Here is an 18,120-nt window from a genome sequence, read left to right on the forward strand (position 1 = left end):
AATCGATTGCCTTAAAGTTTTCTTACGATTTTTAGAGAGCTAAGGGATGTTGATTTGAAACACGGAGATTACTCTCTAATTGCATGAATGAATTTTTAATAGTAATTCTTTACGAAATCAATACAGCATTATAATATATTGATAATATAAATTCTAAATGTTCGAATTTCAAATTGAATTATAGAACCTTTTTCGAACTTTTCATAAAATTTGTAAATTTGATCATTCAAATCGAAATAATCAATATTGTTTATTGAAATTCCTATACAGGGGCGATTCAAAAGCATTGAGCATTGCTCGGCAATTCGATACCATTCCAAATTCCAATATTTTAATTTTATAATGGAATTACCAAATCAATTTCGAAACGAAATTTTTTGGTTTTCGAATTTAAATTTTCAAATGGTTTATTTTCAAATCCCCATAAAATTTAATTTATATCCATGTTACCATGTTATTTTGAATGATTTGAAACTCGATTCGAAAATGAAAATGTTCAAATTAGTAGGTTAAATACACTACAATTCAAAAGTGTATGTTTCGAATCAAATTATGAATTAACCAGCCGTAGTAATCGAAACAAATATATCGTTATAGAAATTCTTCTTGAATTTTAAATCTTTAATGCTTCATGGTATCTTAAATTGAAACAAAATGTTTGAAAGTTTCAAATCCGTTTCGAACATGAAGACCACACAATCGAATTGAAGTGATTTTGACAGATTCTAATCAGATTTCCCTGATTTTCTTCAAACAAAGCATAGGTTTACTACTCCAATATTTAATTTTTATAAAAATAAAATCCAGAAAAAAGTATTGAAAAGATTTGCTGTTTTTTTTATAAACGATTTTTGAGTTGGCCAAAAGATATAGGGGGAGGGGAGGTATGTTTTCTTGTATAATAATAAAACAGAAAACAAAATAGAATTCTAACGGTTTGTGTTTTGTAATGTCGCCTACAGAGCTGGGAAGTAACTTAGATTATTTTTATATTTACCATATATACAAACGAAGTATAAGAATAGTATAAGAATGATGAAGGAAACTTCTTTCTAAGCTCTGACTATTTGTTTGTTAGTTTTGTAGGTGTATGTTTTTTGTTTTTTAAATTAAAATAAATTAACGAAAATATTGTATTCATATTAAGTTATTGCAGGTACTTGTGGTTACTATTACTTTTGTTTAAATTGTTTATAACTATTTTCTTTGCTTGTTTGTTTGTTGCTCTATTTTTTTTAAATAATAATAATAAAAATAATGAAGCTATTGTATGTTGTAATTAATAATTATGTATTGTATGTTGTATGTATGTAGGTAATAATGACACTTGTGGTGAAGTGTGAGAGTGTTTTAAAACTAAAAAAAAATAGAATTAAATAAAAATGAAAAATAAAAATAAAATACTTTTAAGGTTGCTGTGTTAAAAGAAAAAAAAAGAAAAGAAAAATCTTTCAATGTTTATAACAATTGCTCTTGTTTTTCTTAAAACAAAAGAAGTTGTACTGTGTGTAATTTGAATTTATGGAAGCATTGTTTGTTGTTACTTTTTTACATTATTTAAAAAAATAATAATAAGAAAAATTGTAAATTGTTTTAATGTATTATTAGCTATTATTGTTTCTATTGCAGTTTGGTTTATAAAAGACTATTGCAAATTGCTATTTTTTGTTTGTTTGTTTAGTTTAGTTTTTGTTTGTTAATTGTTGCTTTGATTATTTCCAGTTGCGCTTTTAAGGTACTTTTGTAATGTTGCTGTGTATTTGTTTGTATGTAAGTATGTAAGTGTTTTCTTTAAGTTGAAGTTTTGTATGTTTTGTTTTTTCATTAATTTAAAGGAAAATTATTGCATTTGATTTTCTTGTTTTGTTTTTTTCTATATAGTTTTCGTTTAACAAAATAATGTAAAGAACTAAAAATTATAATCATAATCAATCCAAAAACGTTCAAACTTTGTTTTTTTTTTTTGTTTAATTAAGTTACTCAATTTTTTTAAACTATTTTCTTCTGCGTTTTGTTTGTATGTTTGTTTTGTTTCTCTCGTAAGGCTTTTGTTTTAATCAATTTGTTTTTTACTTTAATTTCAATATGTAAATTCATGTTTTTTGTTTAAAAAAAAAGAAGTTCACTTTAATATCTTTTGCATTTGTTTCGTATTATTCCTTTTTCAATTTGTATAAAAAATACATAAGTTATTTTTTATTTCCATTTAAAAAAAAATTAGCACCCTGAAAACGATTTTTCAGTCGGATTCACTTATTTTTTCTTTGTTTTGTTTTTGTTTTATAGTATTATTACTTTCTTTGACTATAATTCTTTTAACGATTTCATATTTTTTTAAAAATTATTATTTAATTAGTTTGAAACAACAATAAACATAAAAATTTGTTTAGAAAACGAAAAGTATTTAAATGGTTGGTTTTCTTTTTTATATAAACTAATAAAGAAAACACTATTATTTTTACAAACAGAAAATTAAAATATAAAATGCTTTTAGGCTTTAGTTTAGATTTAGAACATTTTATCATTTTGGCGTTTTTCATATGCTATTAACGCCCTACAAACTTATTTGTTGAGTTTGTTAGGTTTCAGTTTTAGTTTTTTTACCCAGCAACAGCAGTTGCAACAGTAGTTTTAAATTTTTGTTTGACGAGTGCAATTAGTTTTCTTTTAAAGAGGCGGCATTTTTCAGGTCATTATCCTTAACCTGTTCATTATCATTATCTTTCGAGGGCGTTTTAATTTCTTTAATAACGGCAGTTGATTTTAAATATTCTTCAACATCTTTAGCTTCGTTATCATCATTTTGAAGTTTTTTTGTGGGTGATTTAGTAAAATCAAGAGGTTTGTCATCGTACTGCTCCATGATTTTGTCCTCCTGTTGTTGTTGTTGTGTGGTTTCTTTGGCAGTTGTACTATTAATGGAAGTTTCTGATTCCAAGTCCTCTTCTTCCCTGGATTCACACATATCTGAGGCATTAACCTCGGCGGATGTATCCAGGGATGTTTCGGTTTCGGTGGTTTCTAAAATTTCCATTTCATGGGTGGAATAATCTTTTGCCAATTTCTGAGGGGTGGAGGTCACTTCGGGGCCTTTGTTAGCTAGAAGATTGAACGAAACCTCTGGACTTAACATATCTCTTGATGTTGTTGTAGATAGATTAGCCACTGTTGTGGTAACTGTAGATGATAAGGACGAAGTAAATGTGGACATTGCTAAAGATGTGTTCATCATATTTGTATGTGTAGTTGTTGTGGTGGTGTTGTTTGTTGTTGTGGTTGCCGCTTCCCGCCTCTGCATGCATTTCTCCAATGCCATTTTCAATGATTTACGTTTACGTTGTTTAGCCTCTTCCTTTTGTGCACTCATAACTACTGCTGCCGCCGCTGTTGCGGCCGCATCCTATTGTGAATGATTCGCGGCCGCTGCTGCAGCGGCAGCTACCGATGCTGGTGCAATGGTGGCGCCAGCACTTAAACCGATCTCTTGTTTATGCTCGCGAGCAATGTGACGGCGTACGGTGTTGTTACGGGTGAAGGTGCGCGAACAGAATGGACAGGGAACTCGTATGCCTTGATGGCGTTGTCGTATGTGGGCTCTTAGATTTGTTTCGTAACCATACAAACGATCGCAATACAAGCATTTGAGTTTTTTGCCTTTAAAGTTAAGTTTACCCAAAAAAAAGAGGAAAATTTTGAAAAATACGTTTTAGCCAATTGTTTACTACATTTAAGTTTCAGTTTTTGCATTTGTTAGGATGCTTTATTTGCATTTATTACTCACCATCAGCTGTATTCACCATGCCACTGTTTTTATTATTCAATTTAGTGGCATTCCAGACATTTAACATATCGGCGGGAGCTATTGAAGCCGCTAAACTGCCGGGTAATGTACCATCAGCATTCTTTAGACTCTCCAACAAAGCGCTAGGTGTGGTGGGTGAGGTAATTGAGGTGGGTGGTGGTGGAGGTGAGTAATTTGAATTTTCCAATTTCACTCTTAAATCTTCAGCACAATTCTACAAAATACAAACAAACATTAAACAAAATTAATTTTTATTCTGTTTCATTAATTAGCAAAGACAAACTTACTTCTCTTGATTCGTCCAAATCGTCATGATCATCATCGTTATTAGCCTCTTTTGTACTGCCATTGTTACGCTCCGATTTCACAGATCTATCCAAACTGCTGGGCACATTACCATTGCCGCCCGTAGTGCTGGGACTGTGATTATCAAAACGGCTGTAAATATATTCCAAAATATTCATTTTACTTAAAATTACATTCTTTTATTTTCATCTCAAATATCACAAAAAGTCACCTTGACTGCGGTGATGCTCTCTCCGAGTGCATGGTGTCTGCTTCGGTAGGTGCGTTTGAAGAGGCGCTCGACGATGGCCTGTGGTAGGGAGGTTTGCTTATGGGACTGGGACATTCTGAAGGATTTTTGGAGCCATCGCGTAGCACACTACCACGGACTTCCTGTTCGGCATAGGGGCTACGGAGGGCACGCTTGCGCAGTGGTTCATAGGACATGGGACGATGATACATGGGCGGCACATATGAAGGCATAGCTCCCACCGTTGAGCTGCTCGGGTGCATAAGGGAATCGCATTCTTGTTTCAAACTATTGGTAGAACCACCGAGATGGTGAGCGGCGCCAGCACCACTACCTAGACCAGCGGCAGAACCACCACCTATATTGTTGTTGCTACCAAAATTTACGGCGCCGGGGGGACCTGTGACAATGCCACCAGTACTAGGACAGCGATCCGGCATACCTATACCGCCGCCTCCACCGCCGCCCGGGGCATTAATGCCACCAGCGGGACTGTTCATATTGCCAGCACCAAGGCCGGAACCACTAAGATTGCCATTGCCGCCGCTTATGCTGTTGCGTATGCTACGGCGACCATTGGGCGATTCCAGAGCCGAAGACTCAATGTGTTGTTGGGCTTGTTGTGCTGCCAAACGGCCTGTTTCTGTTGATAAACCTTTTACCTAAATAAAACACACAACAAATCCTTTCATGTAGAAATTTGATTTCAAGCTTAATTGCTGTTTAACTAACCTGTAAATTTTCGGCAGATTTCAGAAAACTGTTGAGAGCCTCTTGTGATACATGCACTTCACCTTTGTACATAAACTCCAGCAAAGCAGCCATGTTATCGGACGATGTAGCCTCTAATATAACCACACATTGGCCATTTGTGGGTGTGGTCTCGAAGAGATCGGCAAACTTTTTCGAGCATGCTGCCAATATTAATTTGTGAGCCTTAAAAACTGTGCCTGGAAAAAAAAATTAAAAATATTTGGTATAACTTTCAGTTTACAGCAGGATTCTTAAAATTTGTTCTATTTAAAAGAATCTAAAATTATGCTTTATGTTTATATTCTTGTATGTATTGCTTTTAAAACGCCTATTTCTGGTTAAATATGTATAATCCTAAGCTGTCATAGAAACCTTTCTTAACAACTTTAAAGAAAAAAATGTAAAAACAAGTACTTTTTCTCAAAACTGCTGCACATAGGGAGGAGGGTAAGCCTGTGAATTGTTGAAAAATTCAAAAACAATTACTCTAACAGCAGGATATTTATGTATGTGTATATAAGTGTGCTGTGTGTGTAAGTGTACTAGCACGCACACAGTTGACAGCTGTTCAATTTTCCCACATTTTCCCCAAAGGATTTTTCTTGCTCCAAAAATTGTTTTTGTGTTTTCCAATACACTTTCACTTACATATTCTTCAGTTTAGTTTAGTTTTTCTTTAACGACAAAAAAATCAAGCAATAGATCTGTAAATCATAGAGTTTTTTTATTTGGCTGTTAGGTAGTAACATTATTTGACTGTTTGTGTGTGTGTGTGTTGACAACTGTCGACCTGTCATTTCAAATTTTCTTAAGTAGAAAGTTTCAAGAAAAAATACAACAAGTGCCCCATAAACAAAGCGCAAAAAAGTTGCCAAACAAGAAAACATTATTTTTGTTGGTAAATTATTATATAAGCATGAAATTTGTTCTTTTACTACTCCTCCTCTCGTGTTATGCGTGAAATAAGTTGATTTCCCAGGGATGCGCAATGAAATTCGTACCAATGGAACGAAGGAATTGTACCTTTTTGTTATTCATTTTAACAAAATTTCAAGATTTTTGGAAATATGTATAAGAGAGTTGTATTGCCTAGAACTTTTCGTATACCAATATTGTATAGTGGTTCAAGGGGACTTGGTGATACGAAGTAGCTGATCAAGTTGGTTCACAGAATAGGTTAAACTTATGCTTTGTACTAGGGTTCTATAGTTGAAACCATAGAGAACATAGAGCGGAAACTCGAAAAAAACTCAAACAAAAAAATTACTCAAAAAAGTTACACATACGAGTGTTGTTTTTGTTTTCACATATGTGCTGTTTTTCTATAGCGAACGAGTACTTTGAGTGGAAATTTAACATGTGTTTTATTATTGTAACAAAAACAAAATACATATAAAACGTCTACTCAAAACGCTCATTCGCTATAGAAAAACAGCACAATAGTTTTTTTTACTAATACATTCTCACCACTTAGGTTTTTGACAATTGAGTTAGGTCTTTGGCAGGAGAGTTTCCCCTCTATGTGTTTTCTCTATGGTTGAAACAAAAAGGAGAATTTTCGAACATTTAAATTTCTACTTACTGAACCCTTACTTCATTGGAATATGATATGTCAGAGAAACGTCTGTATCCTAGATTGAATCGGAGCTTGTTCGCCATTGAAGAGCAATGCCCAGAAGCTATGGTAAGGACGACCTAGGATACTAACGGTATTGTTTACAGGACATTGTGGTTTCTGTTATCGCTAGTACTCTCTAAATAATGAATATAAGTATTCTTTGGGATGATAGGGTCTAATGAACTTGTTATTTGTCGTTTTCGGTTAAATATTTTTTGTTGTATTAATCTTCTGCATTTGTTTTGGAGCTTTACTCAACTTTTAGAAAAAGTCAAGTTCAAAAAACATCACATAAAACTAAGGAAAATAATTCCCGGGAATTCTTGCACAATTTCCCGGGATTTCGGAATTGAAAATTTTTGCGGAATTTCCAAAACTCTAGTCATGTAGTACGAAATATCATGGAGGTGGCATGTTGTCCCAAGGGATTTTGTGCTGAATTTGAGAATTCAACCTGTTACAGTGAAACGTAGGGCTGCACAAAAGATTATTTAGGTGGTTCAGCTTAGGACTTCTTTAATCTATTGAAATCTAACAAATGTCCTTGCTTGGCCTAATAATATTGCCCCTACAAAAGTATAACAATAGAGTCCGTTGGTCAATTTAAATAAAAATGTCGGTGTTAAATATTCAAAAGAATTCTAGTTCTACATATATGACATTTCTCCAGAATTGCATCTGTTAAAGTTATCTTCCAGTTGATTTTTTGTTGAATGTCTTTCTGACAATAATTTATTACTAAAGCATAGAATAAATAAGTCCCAAAAACCTTATAAATTGTCCTTTTTCGTAAACTTTTTGCTGTTGGTACTTTATTTTCGTTTTGTTGTTGGTACATTATTTTCCTAAACTTAACATTGCGTGCATTTTTACAGTTTTAAGATATTTTCTTTTGCCGGTTGTTGGTTGTGTTTATTTATTTCATTTCATCTACTCTATACCTGTCAGAGATGAATAAATAGTACCCACTCTTTTTGAATGGCAAAGTATATAGACATGAAAAACAAAATAAATAAAATATCACCCTCCAGCTGCGTGTTTCCTTAAGATGTTTTTATGGACCAAAAGTTCAAAAGCAAAAACCATTCACAAGAAAATGTCGATAATTTTCCTCCAACACTACTATTGTAGTCAGTAGTGAGTGAGTGTGTAGGTGGGTGGTTGGGGGTTGGTTCGCTGTGTTTAGAAGAGTATGTATAAGTTGCACTCCTTTTGAAGTCGTTAAACGATTTGGCGCGTTTACGATGATTTCGTCTTCGTCTTTTTCTCATTGTTGTCTTTGTTATTATTTGAAATGAATTTCGTGTTTGGGGAGAAAATGTTTTTTGTTGATTCAAGACCAAGGAAATTATTGTTTTTGTTATATATACGTATGTATATGAGTATATACATACATATGTATATATAGTAGTACTACAGTTGGCCTTATTTTTGTTTATTTGTTTGTTTTTATTTTCCTTTTTTCTATAATACTGTATTTGAGTTTGTGTGTCTGTTTTTGTATACATACTTAACAGTGTAATGTTATTTATATTCTATATATTTAATATATACAAAGTACTTATATACATATCTATGTACATATATAAGTTTGTATGTATGTAAGTATATACATACATACACATATTTATTATATGACATGATTTTTTATGGGTTCAAGGTCTTTTTCTAAGGATAACTTTCAATTTTTCTTTATTTTCTTATTATTACTTTTTAGCATATACATATTTAACATATATATTTCATTTTGTTATTGTGGATGTCCTTATTTTTCATGTTTTTCATTAGTTGGCTTTTTTTAATGGTTGTGATTTTTTTGTGCGTTTCCTTTAGTTAACCGGCGTCAAAGTTATTTGCCGCACATCAAAGTACACGCAAAATTAAATGTTAAATGCAGATCTCTGAATAATATGTTTAAATTATTTTCTTAATACTTTATACGTACCCTAGTAAGCATATACCAACTAATAATTTAAACTACAGCCTAAATATATGCTAGCATTTTGTTGCCATGTTTCACCTTTCCGATAAAAAAAAAAAACAAAATATTCATAATTTTATCCCGAATTTTATAAGAAATTTACTAAAAATTCTAAAAAATTTACTTTGCTATAATTATCATCATTTTTAGTTTTAAAATATAAAATGAAAAAAAAAAGAACCAAAATCATAATCCAACATTTCATTAACATTTAGCATTGAACTCTCAAATATTTTAAATCAAGAACGTAAAACCTCAATTAATTCATAAATTAATATTTCTTCACACTGCTGCTTGGAAATTATACTCATTCATACAACTGATAAGAATTTATTTCATAACTACTGCACGAGTTGCAAAAACAAACAAACAAACCAACAAATAATAATGTGAATATATTTAACTGAAATTGGAACAAATTATTTTTTAATAATTTGAAATGCTTTCTTGTTTTTGGTTTATTCAAATGATATGCAAGTTTACTTTAGAAATGATTTTGCGTCCACCCAGCAAACACTTTGGAAAGCACAAATTTCATTTAAATGAAATTGGTTTAAAAAAAGACAAAATTATACAGGAAGTCTTGTAAATGAAGCGAATTACAGGTTGTCAAAGTTGATCACATCGACTTTGGAAATGTGAAATTTGGTTCTTTATCTTACTTCGATGCAAATATGTATGTTTTGTTATAAATAGATTTTAATATTTTGTGATTGAGAAAGACCTAGAGAGGAAACTCAGCTGTCAAAATCATATTTGTCAACAAAGTGATCTACAGGGTTTCAAATTCAAAGTTCATCACAGGGAGTTTGAAAGATCGTTTAGAAATGTTGATTTTATCCATTATTTTTTTTTGTTTTATTGGAAATAAGTTTTGTGATAAAACATTTTTTAATTTTTCTTTCAAGTGTGAGCTCTTTGGTCCACATTTTTTTAAACTCAAAAATATTTTGAAATGATAAAATAAAAGTGTTCTTGAAGATTTGGTATTAAAACTATATATTTTTGGTATATGTAGTATATCTAACAAAAAGGCAACTAAAATTTTTAATAAAACAATTATAAAAGGCATTTGAAAAGAACCCTACTGTTAAAAATTATGAATTTGTTAAAGAAAATTTTACATTTTTCAATATAACTTAAAAAGATACGGCCAAATTTTATAAGATTATATTATAGACAGACATATTCAGAGCAACAGATATATTTGGAAAACATGGACAGCAACAATATGTATAATAAAAAAATATTTAAAGCAGAAAAAGCATTTCTAAATTTTCAAAATATCTTAAACATTGAGAAAATATTCAAAAGTAAATAATTTTTTATTACTCAATATAAAAAATTGCATAATGATTTCTATGAAAAATGTTCATGCATACCACCAAATCGTATGAGATTATTTCAATATTTATATGACTGCATTTGTATTATATGATTCCTTTAAATATTTTTAAGTACAACCTTTATATACTATACACAGCTATGATGATTCATAAAAGTTCAAAGAATTTTAAACCAAAATTGACATAGTAAATATGCAAAATTAGTTGAGTTAATTTAACTTAAACAACTCTAATGCAAAACAAACTAAGAGGAGTGAAAGGCATCAGGGGATTGCGAATACACATATAAAAAATAGGCTCCCAGTACATTTTTATATATTTGTTGTTACTTTTTTAACAGTGACCCAATTTAATATTTTATTTTTGTTATTTTATCAAGTGTTTTTTATACGTATGTATATAAATAAAAAAAAAACTGAAAAAATAAAATTATCAAAATAAAAAAAACTGCACTTGCGTCTTTGAATTTGAAATGGTTGTTTTTTGGCGTTTCATATACAATAACAAAACTGAGTATAATATTAATAAATAAAATAAAATACCTACAACTAATACCACTATTAGTTAAAACGTAAAAAAAACTTTAGTATGTTTGTATATATGCATACCCCGACCTATTTATTTTTCCCGTTTTGTTTTTTTTTTTATTATTTCAGTTTCAATATCAACATTAGAATCTCCTCTGTCATCACTATCTGTAGGAGACACAAGGGGTATGCAATACACGCGCAAAACTTCCGAAAATTTAGTTCAATTTCGTAGTACAATTTCGTTCAATTTTAAAACACAACCAACCAGCCGGTTAACGAAAATACCAACAAACACCCCGAAGAATAAAATGAACCAAAACAAAATAAAACAACAACAATAAAGAATTTGTTAATTCATTTCGTTTTGCAGTCGCAGCAAACGTCATTTTGATTAAGAAAGAAGAAGAAGCTAAACAAAATGTAAACATTATGCCGAAATTCTACGAATGTGCAAAAAAAATACATCAGCACAATCGTTTATTTTTTTTTTGTGCAAATGTATTCATGTATGTGTGCAAGCAAAAGTATGAGAATATGATTGTCAACAACAACAACCAATATTTTTTATTTGTTTTATTTATTTATTTATATTTTTGTTGTATTTCTATATTTATTTGTTTATTAATATTGCGTTTTTTCGTGGTTTTGTTATTATTCTAAGCGTAAAAGCATTTCCGCATTTTATGCAAGAATAAAGTGTGAGGGAGAGTTTCGTATGACAGAGAGAACAAATTATCATTTTATTTTGCTTGTTTTTATATGTAAATTTAATAAAAACCGTTAAAAATTTTGGAAAATTTTGTTTTAATGTATACCTATTAATTTATCAAAGGTTTATAAAACAAAAAAAAAATTTTGTGAATAAGGCCGGCCTTTAGTTGTTATAAAACGAGTTTTAAATTACATATTGGAAAATATATTGAAAATGATAATTTTTTTTTTATAAATTTGCGATTGTCACTCAAAAAAATTATAGAGGTAGATCTACATAAGTGTTTCTGAAATTAAACATGAAATTATACTTTTTGAATACAGGGTAAGCTACAGGATGCCAAAGTTAAGAATAGAAAAGATTTTTTCAATTATTTTTTTATTAGACCATCTGATCATTTATTTATTTGTCAAACTCAAATGTAATCATTGCATCCAAAGTTAACACTGAGGATTAATGAATACTTATTTTAAAAACGCTTTAATATTAAAAAAAAATATGAAAAGGGTGTTTATAAAAACAAACACTTTTTGTTGTTGCTTTTGCATAATATAATTGGTCAATTCACAAGGTTAATAAGAGACCATATTGTCATAATGTCCTAATATTTCACAATGGTTTTTATTGTTTTTCAAGTAAAAAATGTCCTAAAATAATAGTACTCTGTATGCTATGTTTATTGTGTTATCGTAACCAACCAGTAGAGACCTTCGCCGAATGCCTAAGTGTCTGTTAAGCCGAGCTGCCGAGTCGAGATCTATTAAGACATTATGACAATATGACTTATAAGAGACCTTGTGAATTGACCAAATATGTAATAACTTTGTTTTAAAAGTATTGCATACTTTGTGGTGTATTTAAATCATATGAAATAAAGGGTAATTTTAGGCGTTAGAAGTAAAAAATTTAGAAAGTTATAAAGTTATATATATTGTTTTCACTAAAGAAATATATAAATAAATATTAATTTAATCTTGTAAAAACTTTACGAGCAAATAACACAGATTTTTGGATAACAAATTATTTTATTTTTTAACATAAGTCTCCTGGTTTGGAAAGAAGAAATAGTCACTCGTGGCTAAAACCAGAAAATAGGGCGGAAGAGTGAGTATTTCGTAACTTAATTCATGAATTTTTGCTATGAAAACTGCATCCGATTGTGAGCAAACGCGGCAGCCATCTTGCAGAAAGCTTTTTTATACCCAAGTGATTATTCAAAATTTAAACCACTGATGTTAGATGATTATGGCTTCCACAATCTCCGATCGGCCAACACCATATCGTGGGTATAGATACCTTAACTTCTACGCTTGTACGGCCACACTGAGATTTAATAAATCACTTTTCTACCATTGAAATTGATGGTGCAGAATTCCCATAGTATTATCAATATTTCTTGTCAAAATTCTTTAAATTATTGAAATTTTATTCTCTCAGTAATTGTTTAATTGACTAGAATACAATTTGATTTTGTAAAAATATAGAAATAAAAGTCTTTCGCAGAAATCTGAAAATTTTTCCAATGGACGAACGCGAAAAAAGTGTAATATTAAGGAAATACAGTATTGTTTCTTTATACAATTTTTAAACAAAATTTTCAAGTTTGAATAATAATAAAAATTTTGTAAAACACTCCCAACACTTACCCATACATATGAGTTTAGTCATTTGTTGATAGCACGTAAATATTAATATAAAACAACAACTTTGTTTTCTACCAAAAATAATAAAAAAAAACATATCAGAAGACAATACACAAACATCGTTAGCAAAAGCTTACACAAAACCCAAACCTTAGAGACCGGATGGTCCACCAAAAAATATGAAAATAAATATAAATGAATATGAAAAAGTCTTAAAATTCAGGGAATATAACCATTTCACTTATATTTAAACAAAATAATGGCAGGAGTAGTTATTGTAAGTCTGGCGTATGGAAAAACAATGAATTTAAATATATTTAAAAAAAAAACATGTCTGCCCGGAACTAAAAAATTTACGGAAATACAGGAATATTTTTTTTTTGTTTTAATAAAATAATATGTATGGAAAAAAATCGATTTAACGTGGCAAAAGAAAAAAATTCATATGATGCGTAGAAAAACGCGACTAAAAAAGTATTAAGAAGTTTTTATACATTGTTGGGTGAATATGAAGTGTTTACACACATTTTTTTATTTCAACATTGTGCTCGGGTATTTGGCCAAGAGCCAGTAAACCAAAAAAAAAGGATATTGAAATCCTGGCGTACTGTATGATTTTCAATATCATAACAAACGGGCAAATATCAGCAAACCAGGAAAAAAACTTCAGTGTTCTTTAGAAGAAATAAGAGTAATAAAAAATCTATTTGCTTCAACTGTATGGATGTACAAGTGTATACGATTATTTGTGTTTATGTAGCCATACATCATACAGCAAGTGATATCTAAGGTAACACACGCATAGCCATTTCTTTTTTTTTAGTTTTAATTCAAAATTCAAAAGTTGGCATTTTTATGAAGCATATTTTGAGGAGTATTGACCATTCAACGTACGCATATACTCATACATACATATGAATGTTTTTAAGAGGTAGTGGTTGTAAAGTCCTTTAAAATTAGCCTTAACTTTGGGGTAATAAATAATGCTTGTAGCCCTAAATGAAGTTTTAAATAAGCACTTTAAAAAGTTCATAAAAGAAATCCTAAATGTATGCTTTAAATTATTTACATTAAATATATTTCCTTTAAGTGCCTAAGTGTAGGCAAAATTATAAATATTGCTTTAATTTTGCAGAAAGTATTAAGAAACAATTTCACTACTTTTGTATTAAATTGAAATCTAAGTTTGTGTATAAAATTGTTATAATAATTATCTCTAACAAAATTTTGTTTGATAAATCTTTAATAAATTTTAGATTTTGTTATTACTTGATTTGTTTTGAGTCAAATTGCTTCTTTGTTGCCTACTTTTAGGCGCCAAAATAAAATGTATTAGTTTTTTTATGGTTTAAAGTAAATATTACAGATCTTTGTAACAAGTTTTATTTATGGCCCTAAAGTTAAGGCTAAATATACAAAATATATTCAGTAGCTAATATGTATTAACAATTGTTTACAATTTACAATTTGATAAATTCGTATAAAAAATTTAATACACCTTTAGCTTAATACTGCGGCTAAAAAATCCCACTCTAACCCCAAAGAAAGACATTTTGTTTGTATCTAACTCTTATTTTGGCTGGAAATGACCATACATAACAAAATAGTATATTCATATTTGTTGAAATCAATCAACAAAAAAGTACTATTTTTGATTAAAATTTGTTACCCACCAACAAATAACAACAATCATATATAAATACAAATCTACTGAAAGGAGGACACAGCTGGACTCCCTTGAAAATCCTTTTAATAAAACCACACATAAAGCAAAGCAAAAAAAAAAAATAAGTATGAATTACTTACTCTTCCTTTTAACTATTTTTACACACATGCATGAAAAAAAAAATATAAATTTTAAATATTTTTTGGGGAGACAAATTGTGGTTTTTTAATATCGCCATAAAAAATCATCATAAACACAACAACAAAACAAATCAAATGTATTCATAACGTTGTCATCTATATTTGTTTGATGATGATGGCGATGTTAGCAATACTGCTGCTGTTTGTGATGTCCTGCTACAGTAGGCTTCCTTTTGATTTAAGCCAGCAATGAAGCGTTAACCAAAAGGGAGCTGACTGCATTTCTTGTATCAGGGTGTTGAATAAAAAAAAATAAAACATTCATATTTGCTTTTAGATTAATATTCCTATAAATATTTCTTTCTGGTGATATTTAAAATATCATGTGTGTCTGCCAAACAATAGGAATGGCTTTAAAATCCCCTTGTAATGAAAGTGTAATTTTGGTTTGTTGTTTTGAGTTTATATTTTTTTTTAATATTGTTGTAATATTATTGTGTTGGTTTACCATATGATTTCCTTGAGGCAATTGAGAATATGATGTTGTTATTGTTTTGTGTTAAAAAAATAACACATACTTACTACTATTTTGCCAAATATAAGAATTTGGTTTAAAAAGTATTGTCTACTTTGAGGCGCATTTAAAGTAAATGAAATGATGAGTAATTCAAGGCTTTAGAGTTGAAATTTTAAAGGTATTATTCCATTAAGGGAATATAGGAAACAAATATATTTGGAAACTAACAAAACTGGTTAAGCTTATATTGGCTGCAGTTTGCAAAAGGTTTATACATCTTTAGTTGGTTCCAAAAATGTCGCTGATTGAAGATTTTTTTACAAAAAGGACAAATTTAGACGCAGTGTTTTTAGACTAGTGTCATGGTTGTAAATAATATTTTAGAGCCTGTATAAAAAATATGAGTATTATTTTTAAAAGGGTTAATTTAGGTTTATGACTCTAATAAGGATTAATCTAGGACAAGTATGGAATTATACATTTTGAAAATTGAATAATTTTACTTATAAACATTTAACTTATGTACTGATTACAACAAAATAAACAAAGGTTATAACAATGAACAGTATTTTCCTTAAAAACATAATTTTTGTTATGAGGTTGTCTCACATTTTGGATAACAACTATTTTAATATTAAACCGATTTAGATAATTTTCAATAACAAAAAGCTTAGAACATTGATATACCTTCTGAAAGAATCTCATTCATTTCGATTTTATATTTTGAACGTGAACATTATTTATACAGACAAACAAAATAAAGCATAATCGACTTGGAATTTTGAATTTGAAATCAAGAATTTAGAAATATTTGTTATAGGATGTTACAGGAAAAACTTTCAATATTACATACGGAACAACAAATTTACATCTATTGCATATATCTTCATTTAAAGCAATTGTTTAATAAAAATATTTAAATAAATTTCCAAACATTTAACAGACTTTAAACGACAGCCTATAGTTAGGTATCTGTGTCAAAGAACTGGAGTTTTCACAATTTATGTTGTTACAAACGTGTCTTTAACTAATGACTGTTTATTAAGTTAACAATGTAGACGTGATTTTCCTTCTTTTTTTTTGGTTTGTTTGTAATTTGTCTCTGCTGTTAAGAAAAGTAATTCATTTACAGAAATATCCTTGTCAAAGCATGTTTATGTTTTATTTTGTTTTGTTAAGTTCAGTTTTCTTTCTATCGTTTTAATCAATATTTTTTGCCTTTTGAAAACATTTTTATACAGATATCTAACAGTTTGTCTGTCCGTCCATCCGTCTGTCTGGGGTTAAATTATTTGCTTGTTTGTTTATTTTTTCTCAGTTTATTTTAAACAGCATTGATTTAAAGAAAAGTCCTTTTCTTTTGCTGAGTGTCTTCTTCATTTTTTTTTTATTATCATTTTTATGAGAATTTTATTAAATTGAAGACAAAATAAAATGTGCGTTAAACCTAATACACGGTATGTGTTGTTCATTCTAAATGTTTTTACATACTAAATTTCTATATATGTAAATATTTATGTTTTAAAAGGTTACAAATATTTGTTGTTGTGCCTTATTTTTTAATGTAAAATTCGCAAATTATCTTAGGTCAGGTTTTTCTTGAACTTTTATGGTTTGTTTAAAGATTTGCGTGCTTATTTTTTAAGGGATTTTAAAGATGGCTAAATAATCTTGAAAATTTTAAGGCATTAACAGCTTTTGAATTTGAAAAGAATTAGCTTTAAAAAACTTCCAAACATTTTTAATTTTAGATAGAAAATTCCATCTCCCTGCTGACTATTAATTGTGCCCCAGGGAGTTTACGGACACCCAGGGGAGCCGATTCGAAAAAGTAAATTTAAGGATTTAAACAAAATGCTAAATATTTTGTTATTCGAAATTGCTTTCGTTCGAATCGAATTACGGAGTAACTATCTAAACTCTTCGGAGGGCTATTGTGTTTTTTTCCATTCGAAAATATTCGTATTCCCTTATTCGGTTTGGAAAGAAAACTATTTGAATTATATAATCAACATAAAGATTTGAATATTTTTATCTTCGAATCTTGTTATAAGCTATTCCCCTGAAATAATGGTTTAAGTTCGTAAACTTCATATGCAGTAGACTTCTTTCAGTCCCGGTTTAAGTTGTTTAAATTCCAATATTTTCATGACTGAATAATATCACAAATTACATTTGGCTTTAAATGTGTTCACAAGTTTCTTAAATTTCTAATTGCAATTGACTCAAGACTTAAGTATTCTTTACAAGTTCCTTAAATTTATTAAAAACAAAATTTCTCAACTTACCATCACATGACAATGTTACATCTGCTAATAAATCGGATTTGAAGAGATTTGAAAACGTAATGGCCAAATTTGATGAATACGAGTTCCATTTTAAACAAAACTGTTGTTGAGGATCCATGTTGTGTTATAATAAAAATAATTAACGCCAAGAAATAAAATATGTTGAATCCAAATACGATTTCAAAACCAAATTTGTTAAGAAATTGATGCTTAAAAAAACAGCCAAATTGATAATAATTCTTCTCCTTTTAGTTTGTTTTTCTTTTTAAACAAAAAAAAATTTTGAATTTTGTTTAACTTTTTGCAAAAAAAAACAAAAACTATGACAAACAAAATTTAATGAATTTTGTTTTTGATGTAAATTTGATGTTGGTGTTGTTGCAATTGGGATTATTTGTTGTTGTTGTGGTAAACGTTAGAGCCAAACCATAAATTTTGAATTTTTCTTATATGAATTTTTCGTCTTTTTCTTAAACAGCGACAGTTTTTCGTAAATTTCTTTAACGTTATTGCTGAACTCCGTGCTACTGCTGTGGAAGTCGTCGTTGTCGCCTGTAAGAGATTTTCTCGATAATAAGAATGATGCTGA

At 29.4% G+C, this 18,120-nt stretch overlaps 1 protein-coding gene across 1 annotated transcript; it reads right to left on the reverse strand.

The window, feature by feature from the left end:
- Positions 1–2,098: 2,098 nt before the first annotated feature.
- On the reverse strand, positions 2,099–17,847 carry chinmo (Chronologically inappropriate morphogenesis). Its single transcript, XM_065501053.1, is given in 6 exon segments — positions 2,099–3,654; positions 3,782–4,016; positions 4,090–4,240; positions 4,320–4,999; positions 5,070–5,287; positions 17,532–17,847. Coding segments are annotated over 6 exon segments (2,400 nt in total). The 5' UTR covers positions 17,650–17,847; the 3' UTR covers positions 2,099–2,656.
- Positions 17,848–18,120: the final 273 nt, after the last annotated feature.

The sequence above is a fragment of the Calliphora vicina genome, chromosome 2, assembly GCF_958450345.1.
Source record: "Calliphora vicina chromosome 2, idCalVici1.1, whole genome shotgun sequence".
Taxonomy (NCBI): domain Eukaryota; kingdom Metazoa; phylum Arthropoda; class Insecta; order Diptera; family Calliphoridae; genus Calliphora; species Calliphora vicina.